Source organism: Mastigoproctus giganteus, chromosome 4, assembly GCF_048544385.1.
Source record: "Mastigoproctus giganteus isolate SK-2022 chromosome 4, ASM4854438v1, whole genome shotgun sequence".
Lineage (NCBI taxonomy): Eukaryota > Metazoa > Arthropoda > Arachnida > Uropygi > Thelyphonidae > Mastigoproctus > Mastigoproctus giganteus.
Window position 1 is genome coordinate 200,574,950 of NC_143578.1, and position 16,825 is coordinate 200,591,774.

The 16,825-nt window shown below is 36.3% G+C and overlaps 1 protein-coding gene across 4 annotated transcripts in view; it reads left to right on the plus strand.

Annotated features, from left to right (window-relative positions):
- LOC150087322 (laminin subunit gamma-1-like) overlaps window positions 1-16,825 on the plus strand; it is a 327,255-nt gene that overhangs the window by 157,279 nt on the left and 153,151 nt on the right. For all 4 annotated transcript variants that reach the window (XM_090371124.1, XM_090371125.1, XM_090371126.1 and 1 more), the window contains 2 exons: window positions 3,067-3,294; window positions 13,963-14,148. In XM_090371124.1, the coding sequence (XP_090227250.1) occupies window positions 3,067-3,294; window positions 13,963-14,148 (414 nt within the window). The remainder of the gene's footprint in view (window positions 1-3,066; window positions 3,295-13,962; window positions 14,149-16,825) is intronic.

Genomic DNA, 16,825 nt, shown 5'->3' on the forward strand with positions numbered 1-16,825 from the left:
TAATTGCCTTTATTAATACTAATATTAAAAACACTCCATGAGTATAGTATGGGAATTTTTAACAAATGAGGTGGTGGTAGTAGTAGTAGTGGCATGTGATGCAAGAAAGCAAGTGTATGAGCTTATGCAGCATCAGCCAAAAAAAAAAAAAAAAAACCACAGTTATTTAATAATGAAACATGCTCATAATGTAATGCAATACAATGTATACATTACCTAACTCATTTTTGAAGTTTTCTGTTGATAGTACAGATATCCCTTGAGATATACAATTAATGTGTTCCTGAAATTTTTGACATTAGACAAAAACACATACCTTGTTTTGAAAATAATCATTTTCCAAAAGAAGGTAATGTGACTAGGCTGGATTCTGTCAGACATTCTTTTTCATGGATATACTTCATATATCCATGGGCTCACATATACCCAGGAGCTCACATCTGGTGAGTATGGACTTGGCACACCCAGGATCCTGAGTTGGATATCATCATTCTTCTCTTTCTTAGTGATTCCCTTCTACTTCTGATTTTTGTTCTTTCTCTCTCTCTCTCTCTCTCTCTCTCTCTCTCTCTCTCTCTCTCTCTCTCTCTCTCTCTCTCTCTCTCTCAGGGTAATTCAGAAATTGTTATTTTATTTTATTTATTTATTTTTTTTGGTTGGTGCAGCATAAGCCTCAGGCTTCCTTGCACCATATGCTAATAATAATAATAATATTAAAATTTTATAAAAATTTGAATTGCAGTGTAATTATAATTACATATAAATCACTTATACATTTATATATGTACTATATGCATTAAATGCAGTAATAATTGATCATGCAAAAATAATTGTATTTTTGCATGATGTGATATAATAATTTCACAAGAATGATTAGAACACTTAGAACTGTTAGTAGAGGCATATGATGCAAGAAAGCAAGCTTATACAGCATCAGCCAAAAATAAAAAAAAAAGCACTTCCCATTTCACTTATTCATTCACTCCAAAAGTTTGTCCAATTTTTTCTTGAATTTATTTAAGCTATCGACTTCCATGACAGATGGAAATTTGTTCCAGCAATCAACCACCCACTTGCTAAAGCCAAATTTCTGCACATCTGTTCTACAGCTCTTTCCTCAATTTGAATTTATGCCCCCTCAGGTTCGTAATCTGAGCCAGAGGAAGAATCTCATTAGCATTGAGCCTGCTCAATCCATTCAGGGTCTTATACACCTCAATCAGATCACCTTGCAAGTGCCTAATCTCCAGATGCTGCAATTTGCAGAACTTAAGCCTTTCTTGATAACACCAACCTTTTGTTCCACTCACCAATCTCGTTGCCCTTCTCTATACTCATTCCAGCAGCTCTACATCCTTCCTAAAATGAGGCCTCCAGACCTGTACACAGTACTCAAGGTGTGGCCTGACCACTGCCTTATACTGTACTACCCTGAGTGTTGCAGTGCTTAAACCTCATGCTTGATACAAAGGGTACCATATAAATTAAGAACATGTAAAACAAAGGATAAAGTTAATGTTTTAAACTGCAGCCATTATCAATCCACTGCAGGATGGAAGCCTTCTCAACAATTCATGTTGAGAGAAGTGGACCATAATCTGCCACGCTGGCCCAGTGTGGGTTGGCAGATTGACCTTATTTAGCAGTCAGGGACTTGAACCCCAGTCTACTCAAGGAGCGTGTGCTACTGCACTCCAGCTCCTGACCACTCGGCTATGGAGGCCTTTTTTATTGAGTGTTGCAGTGCTTAAACCTCATGCTTGATACAAAGGGTACCATATAAATTAAGAACATGTAAAACAAAGGATAAAGTTAATGCTTATGTATGTGCTCACTCCACAATGGGTAAATAGGGCTGACCTGTGGTCAGTCACATTTTTATTATTGTTGCTATTTGTGTTAAAACAACTAAGGCAGTGAAGCATCATGCATTGTGCTATTGTGTAGTCAGTTTGCTCGTTTTGATGGACGAGAAAATTGAGTTTGTTTTAGCTAGGAGGGGTGGGATCACCATGCAATCCTTCTCCAAAACCAACTTGGGCACTGTGTGCAAAAGGCATATAAAAATACGTCCTGAGTATCATGAGTTGATCATGATAATTACATGATGCTTCCTTATAATGGACAGGTTTTTTTGTTTGTTTCCTTAACATGGAGTTAGAACTAATGTATAGTTCTAAAAATATTTGTACAGTTTTTTTTTTTTTTAATTTTTGTGCAATGTAGTTTTTCTGACCACAGGCAAACTGTACTGCACATATTCAAATAAAATAAAATGATTTCTTTCAAAAAAGTCTTGAGCAGGTTGATTTGAATACAAATTCACTTTAACTCAAAATGTCATGTACTTCAGAAACTTTTTCTAAGAATGCATTTTCACATATATTCACATGTACATGAAAATGCATATCACAAATTTGTGCAACTTGAGGGATACTTGTATATTCAATTTAAGGTGATTTAGTGGAAAGTATTTACCCAGAATTTTGTGAAAATGGTTTCATCAAGCTTTTAGAAAATCCTGAGAGCCTCAAACTAAAGATGCAAATTCAAAATGTTTATATGTTTTTTTTTTATTATTTCTTTAATCAAGGAATGCAAATTTTAGTATATAAATAAATATTTCTAGATATAAACATTGCAAAGATTTAAAAGCAAATATTTTCTGGTGAACTAGTAGTCAGGTTGAAAGAAGATTTCTCTTATTATAACTAGGGTCCTGAGCTGGATATCATCATTCTTCTCTTTCTTGGTGATTCCTTTCCACTTCTGACTCTCTCTCTCTCAGGGTAATTTGGGGAATTTTTTTTTTTTTTTTTGGCTGGTGCAGCATAAGCCTCATGCTTCCTTGCACCATATGGCTAATAATAATAACATTCATTTTCCATGGAATTTTACTGATAAAATTTAAAAAATCACTTCATGCTGATTGATGTCCTGATATTGAATATCTTATGTTCTTGTTACCAAGAAGTGCACACTGACATTTATTGCATAATATATATTTCTTATCAGTTGTTGAAAGTTTTCCATAAAAAAAGCTGGAATTAATTTTTTTTCCTCTAGAAGGAGTAGGTTACTTGGATAATGTTATTTTGGAATCTGCAAGAGAAATACCTGGAAATTATGAAGCCACTTGGATAGAGTCATGCACCTGTCCAGAAGAATATAGAGGACTATCCTGTGAATCCTGTGCATCAGGATATAGAAGAGACCCTCCTGGCAATAATCCGTTTCATCGATGTGTGAAATGCAGTTGCCATGGCCATGCTGACACTTGTGATCCCATAACAGGTAAGGTAAAATAATATTCATGCTCTCTTTCTATTTTAGGAGGTAAAAATTAGGAGACTAATGTTTCAGTAATAAAAATATAATTATGAAAATAGAAATGCTTTCCCTGACTAGTGGGTGTTTGTTAAAATTGGTATGTTTTAATGGGCAGCTTTTTTTATATCTCTTCATAGTAGCCATAAAATTTAACTCACTAGTGATTTAAAACTTTCATATTGATTATATCAAACCCACAATAGTCCTTGAAGTGTGTTTATTTTTTAGTTTTATTGATTTTAATATAAAAATTTTATAGCTTAAAATCTTTTTAAATAAATGTATTTTTTAGTCTAATTAATGAACTGAAGCAGTACTTAAATTTTAAAATATGATACGGTACTCTTTGTATCATACATATGGGTACTCTTTATATAATAAAGAGCACCATATCTTTTATGTTGTTCATTCTTTTTTTTTTTTTTTAATTATTAATATAGCTTAAGATGAAAAAAGGACAGGGAAAACTTCCAGCATTTTTTAAAAAATTTATGGAGAAATATCATCATAGATTTAAATATTTCAAGATTATAATGCATTTAAAATACATACAGTGCAACCTATGTAAAGTGGATGCTGAGTGACAAGTTTAACTAGTTTTTATTTTTAGGTGCATGCATGCATAAAGCAGTGTCTTCACCATGTCTGACAATCCATCTGTCTACATGGAATAACTTCACTCCTAATGGGTAGATTTTCATAAAATTTTATATTTGGCTCTTTTAGAATAATTTCTTGAGCCTTCCCAAATTTTATTAAAAGTTGGATCAATAGAAATTTGGCAATTATTTATTTTTTCATACTTATCACATAGGCTATCCATATATGTAGCTGAAGTACTAATTATGTTTGTTGCTATATGCTAATTGGAGGAAGGAATAGGCAGTATTGTGGATGTGTAGAAACAAAATATTTAAGGGTTATGCATCAGTCTTTGCTCTTTTTTTTGTTATAAATCATGAATTATTACTATTTGCTAATGCACCTGAAATATAATGTTCTGCATGCATTTGCTAACTAAGTAGTTTAATTAATGTACAATGACTAAAAGACAATCTATTAAGCAACTGTTTTTATATAATCCAATTTCGTTTCACGTTTTTTTTCTTTAGTTAAACAGCTATGCTTCATATACTTAAAAAAAAAAAAAAAAAATACAATTTCAAATTGCCATCATTCCAAATGAGATATGTTTTCAGGAAAAATCCAGTTTACTGGTATAGTGCATAAATAGGAAATAGAAACGAATCGGCCACATAATCTAATGGCTGTTACAACTACATGGCATCATACATGAGGGTACAAAAAAACTTAATTTTTTTCTAACAGGTATCTTGTTATGTGATTAAGGTATTCCTGGAAATAGTTACTGACATTGACTGCAGTCACTATAGCATAACTTATAAAAATATACAAACAATTCATCAAATTATGCATACTTTGTATTATGGCTTTAGAAGTTTTTGCCAATTTGAATGTGATTTCATTCTTAAAAAAAGAATGTCACATGCTTTTGTTTACAAAAATTTATAAATGTTTAGTTTTGCAAGTGTTACATATGTGTGTTAATTTCATCGATGTATTTTTTAATTGCTTCTTTAATTGAGATAAGACAGTGGAGAAACAACATTTAAAGTAATTACTCTCATATAATTAGTTCATAAAAATTTAATTCTAACTGAGGGAATATACTGCATTTCCAAAGTGATCCACACTTTGGAAACTATTGCAGTAGTTGGTTCTCCCTCTGTCAGGTATGGGTTTGCTGCTGCTGCTAGTGTATATTGCAAAATTTGTGTTTTTCCATAACTATATTTTTTTTATGTCCCTCTTGGTGGACACGATTACACTTGCATTATACCTAAAACCACAATATGACCAGGCACTGTATTTACATATCTATCCAGAATATTTATTTATATATATCTGTTTAAATAATTTATAGAATATGTGTATACCAGACTCTGTTACTAAAACTGTGAATTGAATTTATTAGTGACTGCTAGCAAATTATTAAATACTTGCTAATATGATATAAAACAGCTTAGCCGACCGGGCTAGCCGAGTGAGTAAAGTACCTGCCCGGCAACCCAAAGGTCGCGGGTTCGATTCCCGCCTCGGGCTTGGATCAAAGTACTGCAAAAACCTTGGGAGGTGCAATATGGCCACAGAAGCCGATGCGCCAACAACTACCAAATCAAAAAAAATAAATAAATAAAAAAAATAAAACAGCTTTCAAAGGCAAAAATATACTGGTCAAAACAATTAGAGATCACAGCATTTGCAAATGACATTTTGTATAAATATGATACCATATGTACCACATGATGTAGCTGAAGCTAAGTTCCAATCGGTGTAGCAAAAACATTCAGAGCAACTCCAAGGTGAATAGTAATTAGTAATTGTGGCTTTATTGAAACATGACTATTGGAATGAGCAGCAGCCTGGAAAACAAGATGCAGGATATTTCAGAGAGTGCTGGGAGTCATTGCGGTACAAGTAAACACATGGGTTGTGTTAGGCTAGCAAAGAATAGGAACAGGTGCATGTATACTTGCGTGTACACCAATGTTAGGAGTTTGGTAAATAAATTTGATGAATTTGAGGTATTGCTCAAAACATTGATATTGTTGGGATATCAGAGACGTGGTGTCACATAGATATAAGGAATACAGAACTGGAATTTGGGGAGTACAATGTGTACAGAAAGGATAGACAGGATAGGAAGGGAGGAGGGGTTATGCTATTAGTTAAGAAATACATAAAATCCAAAGAAGTGAAGCCAGTCGACATCGCTGGACAGTGCAGTGTCGAGTCAGTTTGGTGTGAAGTAAGCATTGGGAGATCAAAATTGAGAGTAGGAGTGTGCTATAAGCTTAATGACTGATGAGTATAATAATAAACTGTACAGGGAAATAGAGTGGGCCAGTAAATCAGAGAGTCTTATAATGGGGAATTTTAATTTCCCAGATATTGACTGGAATTTGTAGATTGGTCACTCACACACTAGCAAGGCTTTTGTGGATTTATTGGATGATTGTTTTCTACATCAGCATGTTCAGGAGGCAAATAGAGGGAGTAATACTCTTGATCTGATTATCAGTAGTGATTCTTCATGCATTAAGAATCTGCAGATAAAGGAACCACTAGGTGGCAGTGATCAGAGTGTGCTGAAGTGGGATTTACTCAAAGAGGTAACTACCATCAGGGGTAAAGGGAAGGGTTTTTGCTTTCATAAAGGCGACTACGATGGTCTGAGACAGTATTTAAATTCTATACAGTGGGACCAATTGATGATGTTACCAACAGCGAATTCAAAATGGGAAGCATTCAAAGAACTTATCTTGGAAGCTACTAGGCTTTACATACCAACTAAGAAATATTGTTCAAGGTTTAGGCTTAAATGGATGTCAGATGAACTAATGAGACATATAGCAGAGAAGAAAAATGCATGGGTACATATAAATTAGCATGTGACACAGTAGCTTATGATAGATATAAGCTGGTTTGTAACCAAGTCACAAAGGAGATTAGGCAGGCAAAGGCAGATTATGAGAAATCCTTGGCAAAGATGCAAAGAAAAACAGCAAAGAGTTCTTTACCTATGTAAACTCTAGAAGGAAAGGGATGAATCAGATTGGTCCACTGGATATTGATGGTTCAACAGTTGAGGATCCTGCTCAGGTGGCTAATAAACTAAACAAGTATTTTGCATCTACATTCACACATGAGGAGTTGTTGAGGAAGGGGAATGCCCGAGGTTAAGTAAACTCTGGCAGTGAGCTAGATGATTTTGTAATAACTGAGGAGAAATTGTTGAGGATAAACATAAAAAAGGCACCTGGGGTGGATGGGATCTATCCAGTTATATTAAAGGAGGCAGCAAAGGAAGTTAGCAAACACTTAGCCATAATTATGAGAGCTTCTTTGGACTCAGCGGAGGTACCCATAGACTGGAGATGTGCAAATGTGACCCCAATTCACAAAGGAGGATCAAGGGCTGACATAAGTAATTATAGACCTGTGAGTTTAACTTCTGTTCCAGGAAAATTAATGGAGGCACTGGTTAAAGAAGCACTGCAGGATCATCTAGACAAGACTTCGGTTATAGCTCGGACACAGTATAGTTTTGTTAAGGGAAAGTCTTGCCTGACCAATTTGATTGGATACTATGATGCAGTCACAAAAGAACTGGATGCAGGGAATAACTTTGATATTATATATTTGGATCTTAGAAAGGCTTTTGATGCTGTTGCACATGGAAGACTGCTGCAGAAATTGCAGCAGTGTGTCATTGGAGGCAAATTGCTGCTATGGATAAAGGGATGGTTGAGGGGAAGAAGACAGAGAGTGGTAATCAATGGACACTGCTTATCGTGGACTAATGTTATTAGTGGAGTCCCTCAGGTTCATTGTTGAGTCCTTTATTGTTTTCTGTATTTATAAATGATACTGATGATGGTATATCAAGCTTAATGTCTAAGTTTGCAGACGATACAAAGGTTGGCAGGGCTGTTAAGGACACTACTGATGCTATGCTTCTGCAACAGGATCTGGAAAGGTTGAGCAGATGGGCTGAGAGGTGGCAAATGAAGTTTAACATTGACAAATGTAAAGTATTACATATGGGAAACAGCAACCCCAGAGCAACGTATCAATTCTGTGGACAGTGGTAGAGAATGAAAAGGACCTGGGGGTAATTGTACAGGCAGATATGAAGTTCTCTGAGCAGTGCAGATGGGCTGCAAGAGTAGCACATGGTGTTTTGTCAATGATATACAGGAATTTTTCTAGCAGGGATAAGGAGGTGATTATTCCCTTGTATAAAGCAATGGTCAGGCCACACCTTGAGTACTGTATACAGGTCTGGAGGCCTCATTTCAAGAAGGATGTAGAGCTGCTGGAACGAGTACAGAGAAGGTTTTTTTTTTTTTTTTTTTTTTTAGGAGCATTAGCAACTAAGGCCATATTGCTCCGGGATATGCAGTGGTCATTCCCTGACCTTTCCGCATCCTCCGTATTTGGTGGTGACGGGCTCGAACCCTGGTCTAATCAAGAAGCGTGTGCTACGCACTGCTTCTTGATTAGACCAGGGTGGCTCTTACGAAGAAAGGCTTAAGTTTTGCAAATTACAGTGTCTGGAGACTAGGCACCGGTGAGGTGATGTGATAGAGGTGTAGAAAGCCTTGAATGGTTTGAGCATGCTCAATGCCAATGGGATCCTTCCTTTTGCTCAGAATAATCACCTGAGAGGGCATAAATTCAGATTGAGGAAAGACAGATGTAGGATAGATGTGCGGAAATTTGCCTCTAGCCAGCAGGTAGTTGGTTGGTGGAACAGACTTCCATCTCTTGTTGTGGAAGTTGATAGCCTAAATAAATTTAAGGCTCAGCTGGACAGGTATTTCGAACAAATGGAGGGATGAAATGGAAGTGGTTTTTTTTTTGGCTGATGCTGCATAAGCTTGCTTTCTTGTATCATATGCCTTTACTAATGCGAATGCTAATGACATATCAGAAGCAAAATGCTGAAAACGTGTTGGTACTGTTGTGGACAGCATGTGCATGGACATTGACTTCAGTATGGAGTATGGTCCCTCCAACAACTGCCAGGCATGTTTCAGACTTGTGATGCTTCTATAAAATGGAGATATCAACAATTTTTGTAGAACCTTTCATCACTTTTGTGTAAGTGCTGTTTCCAACTGATTTAGTGTCACTGGACAAAGTGCAAAGTGTGTTAGTTGTCTAATGGTACCAAGGGGTTCCCTCATCTCTGCATTGTGTCCTCTGTTTGTGTAGCACAGAACTCTGTGTAAGCTAGAGATTTAAAAAGTGTGTGGGGAGTGGAAGGATGTGTAGTGTTGTGTACCATTGTTCTTCTGACCATCTGTTGAGACCCACTGTTACTGCACTTGGTCCCAGGGAGGCAAGTCAGGTGCCCAATAGATTTTATGTAGTCTTCTGGCAGGCCTTGCCACCTAATTTCTGGAGGTTTCAATGGCAAGGGCCTATGTGAGGAAAAAAAGGGGGGGATGTATGCTAGAATATAAAAGGGTGAGAGAAGTTTATGTAAGTGAAGTTTAAATTTTAACGTTATTAATTTGATAAATTGTGTGAGGTGTACACTGTCAAGTTATACTGAGTAGAGGGAGACTGAAGGCTGGGGGGAAAGACAGAGGTATGGGGACGATAGAGAAGGCAATCCCAGAAGGTCGTCCAAGGTTTGTGGTCACTTCCTTGTTTCTTCTAGTTATGGTGATAATCTGTTGGATGGACTGTTGGGCAAACTACATTTCACTTCCTGGGGTGTTCTAGATATGCTCAATCACATTCAATTTGGGGGGGGGAGAAGACCATTCCCATGGTGATACTCCCCATTCTCCAGCTCATTGGTGACTTACTGCCCTACGGGGTTGAGTATTGTCATCCATCAGGACAAACTCATTGTTTACAACACCAGCATAAGAACCATGAGTTACAGGATCTCGGCCAGTTGAGGAGAATAAAAGAAAATGAGCCGAGAGTACTCAGTTTGGTTGCCAATATGGCTAGTGGCAGCAAAGCTGCTAGTATCTCCAGTGTCTGGGTTTGGAGTCTTGCGTGGGATCAGGTGCCTTCCAAGATTTGTGATCACTTCCTTGTTTCTTCTAGTTATGGTGACAATTCTTTGGATGGAAAGTTGGGCAAACTACATTTCACTTCCTAGGGTGTTCTAGATATGCTCGGCCACATTCAATTTGAAAGGGGGCACAGACCAATCCATATGGTGATACTCCCCATTCTCCAGCTCATTGGTGACTAACTGCCCTACGGGGTTGAGTATTGTCACCCATCAGAACAAACTCATTGTTTACAACACCAGCATAAGAACCGCGAGTCACAGGATCTCATCTCTCTATTTGCGTGTAGTCAGGGTTCCGATTCCTGATGATGATGCAGAGGTCTGTACAACCACAGAGACTGTCACTCCATACCAGTGTTCCCCTTCCCCTCAAACTGATATTATTCTTCTACATGCATGGAGTTACTTTATGTTTTTCTTCCATGCTACAGTAGGACCTGACAAGAATCAAACTATAGGTTGTACAATTGGAACTCATTTGTGAAGTGCTCATGATGCCATTCTTCATTAGTCCAATGAATGTTGAGTTCTCACATTCTTTTGTGGCTCTATAAAAGTCAGTCACTTAATTGAACACACCATTGGTTGCATGAAGTCCATGTCTGTGTGGGTGATTTCAGATGGTTTGGGTTGACAGATGGTTCTTGTTGCTCCTACTGAGTGTTTGACTGAGTAGCTGGATAGCATAAGCATCAGTTGTGATGGGAGAGAGAGAGAGCGAGCAAGCTTTCCTCCACATTGATGGTTTGCAAATGTCTAGGTTTCTTGGAACCAATTCTGCAACCTGCTGATGACAGTCTGTGGCACACTAAGCCATGCCATGCACAACTTGAGATTATGACCTCCCTAAGGAGTAGATGCAGGCAGATCCAAGATTAAATTTTCAAATGATTTGCTATAATAACAATGATGGATAGCTATGTTATCTTTTGCAGCAGCAGTTCATGAATAAGATGCATGTCTCACATATCTTGTTCTTGAACTGCAGGTTGGGTAATTGATGAAACTGCTTAGTATTGGAGAATTTAGTAATTTATACCTGTGCATCAATTCATGAACATGTGCTGTCATTGCAGCTACAGTGGATATTGATACAGTACATTGTTCAATAGATTATGCAGTGATCTTCTAATTGTTTCATAGGCATGCATAGCCTAAAACAAGAAGGGGGGCAACCACATTTTGGTCCCCCCATAAAAATAAAATATTTTATTTTTAAATAAATATATTTTTATAAATACAATTTTGTATGTATATTAACTTTTATTTATTTAAAAAATAAATTTATATAATAATTTATTTTAAAAACATACATTATAATAGTTCGTAACTAATAAATATTCAACCTGTTTAGGTTGAATATTTTTTCTGAACCTTGTTCTGAGCTCTGCTTTTTGGCTTATTCATTATTATAACTCATTTGTGAACCCCTATGTTTCGCGATCACCAAGAAGACTCCTCGAATTCCATGAATCACCAAAAAAAAATAGGAGATGTAAGTGTAAAGTAGGGATATATATGAAAAGCATTGTTTACTTGTTTAGCGAGGGGAGGCGAACAGTACCGACATATTGCATATGTTCTGGAGGCTACCATCGTGCAGCATAGTGGACAGCTGTCTCAAATGAAATGAGCATGGAAATTCAAATATCGGAATATGTTTTACACATAAAAAAAACATGAATAAAATAAAAAAATATCTATTTTATTATTTAAATATTTATTTATTTTAATTCTTTAGTTTTAAAATTCAACAATGTTTTTTTTTTAAGATTTAACAAAAATGTTTGATATGCGAGGCTACGGGGCCCCCTTCAAGATTTCAGGTGGACATGGCCCCCCCTGTGCACATGCTTATGAATTGTTTTGATCAATGTATTTGGTAGCACATGCAAAATCACTAGTTGTGAATCAATTTTGTAGTGTTATTGTATGAACTGATCCAGTTTATGTGATAATATCATATATGCAACTAGGAGACGAAAAACGATTTGTAAGAACAAATCTGTCATGTGCTCACATAATTTAGTGGATCTGTTTACTGACCAAGTTTTTAACATTTCTCCTCCCTCTTTGTTCACAGCCATTATGAATTAACATTTCTACAAAATACTCTGTTCATATCTACTACTTGTCACACAGCATTGTAGTGATTTCTGATAGGAACTTGTTTATGGTGATCGATCAACATGCTTCTTCAAATTTGTACAAGATTGATTGAAAAGACTTTCTACAGTCAGTCTCTTGGATAAAATGTCAGTAGCTTAAAAGCAAACTCGGTGACCTTGAATGACTGCTATTTTTACAGGACTTTGACTTCATTTGTTTAACTGAAGTTTTGCTTAATGAAAATTTAGAACTTTTGATTCCCAGCATTATGTGCTATTTCCAATTTTTCAATAATCAAAAAAATGTTAACTCTGAATTTCACAAATTTGAAGTTAATATTTGTGGTCTTTATACTGATTTTTATGTTGGTTGCACATTTCTCATATTTTAATTTCTTTAAGAAATTAAAAGGAGGAATTCATCCATTCCATTCTTCAAACCCTCATATAGGTCCATCAGATTCTGAATTTGTGCATAATTTCTATACTCTTTGCATCAAAAACAGAAAACTTAAATCTCCTTTGGCCATATTCTGCATCTCTGTAGATGATTGGCAAACAAGCAACAAGTAGAACACTGTATAAAGCTCTGATCCATAAGAGAACAGTTGTGTTCTTTTATGGATCTCTTATAGCTGTGTGAGTTTTTCTTGCTCGTATTCTGGAGATGTTAGCTGCAGATTCAGTTTCTAACCCATTCAAAATTTGAAATATAAATGTCTTTAAATCTTAAATTGATTTGTTCAGATCATATAGATTTTCAAATATTAAGCAATTATGTTATCTGGCAAATTAATTTGGCCAGTTTCAGAATAAAACCAATTTGCATCATCACTGTCGATACTATCGCTTTTCTAAGTGACTTAGCTATTTTAGCACTTTGGCATGCGAAAGAGAGTTGCCATTTTTCGCAATAATATAGAAGCACCACATGTTCTGCCTACATAATTTTGCAATCTTTCTTTTGATGGATTATTTTTTAACATATTTAAGAACCCTCATAATAGCTTACAGTACAGTATGTAGTTCGTATTTCTCATATTTTTGGTGCAAGTGGCTATCTGTAATGACTGTAATATGTCCAGTTCCAAAATGGATATCATTTTTAAACTCAGCATATGTGAATCACTGTAGGACACACATAAATAGCCAAATTCCAAAAGCTTTGTAGTGATGTGTAAATTGATAAAGTAATATGATAAACTGCCATTGGAAGGTTACTTAAATTATTATGATATATAATAAAATCTAGCTTTAATAAACTATATGGGGGTAAGGCTTGTCTACTAAACCTAATTGTCTGTAAACTTGACAGAAGTACATATAAACACTAAAGCTGCTTTAAAAAGTGCTGTTACTGTTAAATAAAAAAAAACATTAAATGTTGCAATACTGTATTGTACTACGCTTACTGTTTTGAGTAGAAGAGCTTGAAATTTTACTCTGTTGTATAGTGGAAGTGGAACCTCTGAAGCTTGTTGAGAACCTGAACTGTTCAAGTATCCTTACTTGTGATGACTTACTACTGATAGTTGGCATGCCCTCTTCATGCTGTCTCCATGATGTCTATAAATTGTCATTTAGTCCTACATGGACACAAATCCTGGTTCAGTTGATGCTGTCCATTATTTCCGAAGTCCGTTAAATTGAGGTCCATTAAATCGAGGATTTACTGCTATTTTTTATAGTGTACAAACTAATGAATATAGTATTTAGATCAACTCCATACAAATGTCTTTTGATATATTAGTGTGTGCATTATAATATATTATTATAATGACTCTAATGGCTTAAATTTTATAGCTGTTCTGTTATCAATAAGAAGATATTGTTCTGATGTGTTCTGGCCTGAGTATAATTCTGATTGTATGTTTTTTCTGTATTACTAAATGTTTGTAGGTGACTGTGTGTGCCGTCAGAACACTGCAGGGCATCAATGTGAATACTGTGCTCCTGGCTATTTTGGAGATGCTCGTAAGGGAACACCTCATGACTGTCGTCCATGTCTCTGTCCAAACCGTGGTGCATGTGTATTACTTCCAGGAGGGCAGGTGGCTTGTCAAGAATGCCCATTTGCTCATACAGGTTAATATGAAAATATATAAGTATTAAGAATTATTGATATGGATTTTGTAAGAGAGAATTAAAAGTCTTATGCATCTTTTTCTCTAAATGTGCTAAAACAGAATAGCCGAGACCTTGTATGATTGTTGTAGATCAGTCATTCTCAGCCATATATTTTCATTAGGCACATAGAACATTCAGGAAAAGTGGAGGCAGCACAACTGTGAAACACATAATTGAATATTTGTAGAAACACATAATGCATGTAGTAATTAATAATTGAAATTAAACTGAATTAGGGATTGTAAATCTTTTTTTATATATGCCCAATGTTGTCAGATGGCAAGTGGGTGATATCTCACTTCAGACTACAGGATATCCTAACTTGTTATTATGCAGGATACTTTGACAAGCAGCATGTTGAGAACTGCTGGTGTAGACATGTTACTATCATGTCAAAAAAAAAAAAAAAATATTACTTCATATTGTCCTTTACTTTTCACCAATTATACTTTAATGCAGAGTATCTATAAAGTATGTAATCAATGTAAACTGGTTTTATATATTTATTTTTTTGTTACATGTTTGTTGATCATGTATAATGATCACATCATTAAGCTTACAAGAGTGCAAAGAAATGATAGGGTTGTGTGGATGTTGGAAGCAAAGAGAGATAGAGTTCAAGAAAAAAAAAATCTAATATTTCAATCTGTAATAACTAAAGTTTTAAAGAAATTTAAGGAAACGGGTTCAAATATATTATGTGAAAGGTATTACATGAGATGAATACTCACCAATTTTAAAAATTATACACCTGATTTCCTGTTATTTGTGCAACTTTAAATGGTTTATTGTGTCCCTGAAGTAGAAATTAGATAAAAAACTTAACTTGTTTCCTAAAGGAAATAAGGTTACTTTAAATAATCATAATTGTAAATACTAAATAATATTGCAATCTTGTCAACATTTCTCATGCAACTATTGGTATCTGTTATCAAGACAGAATTGAGCAGGTAACGGGTCTCCTCCAAAATTTGGAGGCCAATAAATAACATGGAGTGAAGCGTGTAATTTTTAATTTTTGAGAAACAGGTTCAGATACTCAACCTCATTCTGGTTATCTATGCATACTAGAAAAGATTCAAAAAATAATCATGGTGAAGGTTCTGCAAGTTCTAAAATATCAGTTTGGCTCATGGCTGCAGAACTGAATATACCAGAGGTATTAGGTATGTTGAGGGTCTGACGGCTCCTGCGATTTCTCTCATCTCCATGTATGTTCTATGTATTGGACAAGCCAGGGATTTAAAAGTGTGTGGGGTACTATGTAGAATGTTGTACCCATTGTTTGCCCGGCCTGTTAGCTGCCGAGCCCCTAGAGAGATCCGACATTGCCCATACCAGCCAGCCACGGGGAGGCCGGCTGGATGTTACCAATATTTGTACTCTGGCAGGTCCTGCCACCTACTTTCCTGAGATTTCAGTGGCTAGGACCAAAAAAAAAAAAAAAAAAAAAAAAAGAGATCGCAGTTGGAATTAGTGATGTGGGGCTGTATGGTAAAAGTCAGTTTTAAAAGCCAAATAGGTTCGGGCAAGAATTTTGATGTTTTTCTCTTTTAAATTTTGACGTGTGGGGCTAAATGCTGTGGAAGACAAAAGTTTGGGGGAGGAGGCTGAAGACTGGGTGGGGGAAAGAAATTGGAAGTAACGGGCTGATAGAGTAGATGGCCTCTGCAGGCAGTGAGGCATGCCCATGAGTGAGAAAATTGGGATACGAGGAGGGGAGGAGAGGCAAACCTCTCCCCCCCAGGAGTTTGGGAAGAAAGATCCACTCAAGAGAGTGCGGATTTGGGTTGCTGGTGGGCTGTCCCGGTGGAAGAGCATCACCGTATATGGTCTCTGTCAGTTTGCAAAAAGCTGGCCATTGAGTCCTGTCCAGATGGGACACTAATGGGGGCTTAAATCTGGGATGTCATACTTCCAGACTACATGTGGTCTGGGTCCTATCGTCTGGTCATTATCTTGGGGTCATAATCAAGTCTACTGGCTGTCACTATGGAGATTTATCCCTTCTGTGATGTTTACTTGTCTTTACACTACCTTTTGTCATTTTGTAGTGGGTCTATGCTGCAAGGTCTTGGAGCAGTGTCCCTTTGTTCTGATGTCATGACTATTTAAAGGTGTTTTTCACTTCCATTGGCCGTAATTATGCCTCTTGTGGTTAGATAACATATTGTCACTTGTTTTTTCCAGTGCATTTTGTAGTCAATCCAAGGTGTGTATGGTCAACTCCTTTGTGTTGTCTTGCTGCTATTTGCAGGTTTGTTTTATCTCGTTTTGTTAAGGTCTTCTGTATATGGCGGTTAGTGTTTGGTGCCGGGTAAATAATCCCTAGGCAAAATCAGTTAAGGCTAAGTATTCCTCTTGTGTATCTAGTAGATGCAACTCAAGATCTCTTGGTAGTGAACTCTAGTCATTAGTCTGCATCTAAGGTCTTCATATTGGGCACACTCAAACATAATGTGCACCCAGCTTTCTTGTTCCCCACAAGTACAGCGCGGGTCCTCCACTATTCCCAATGCTGTGAGCTTTGCATTGAAAGCCCCATTACCTGTAAGTATGTAGGTCATGTAAAGTCTCAGTTGCAGCCAGGTTGGGAGAATGGAATATACTCTGTCTATGTCCGAGATGAACTTTT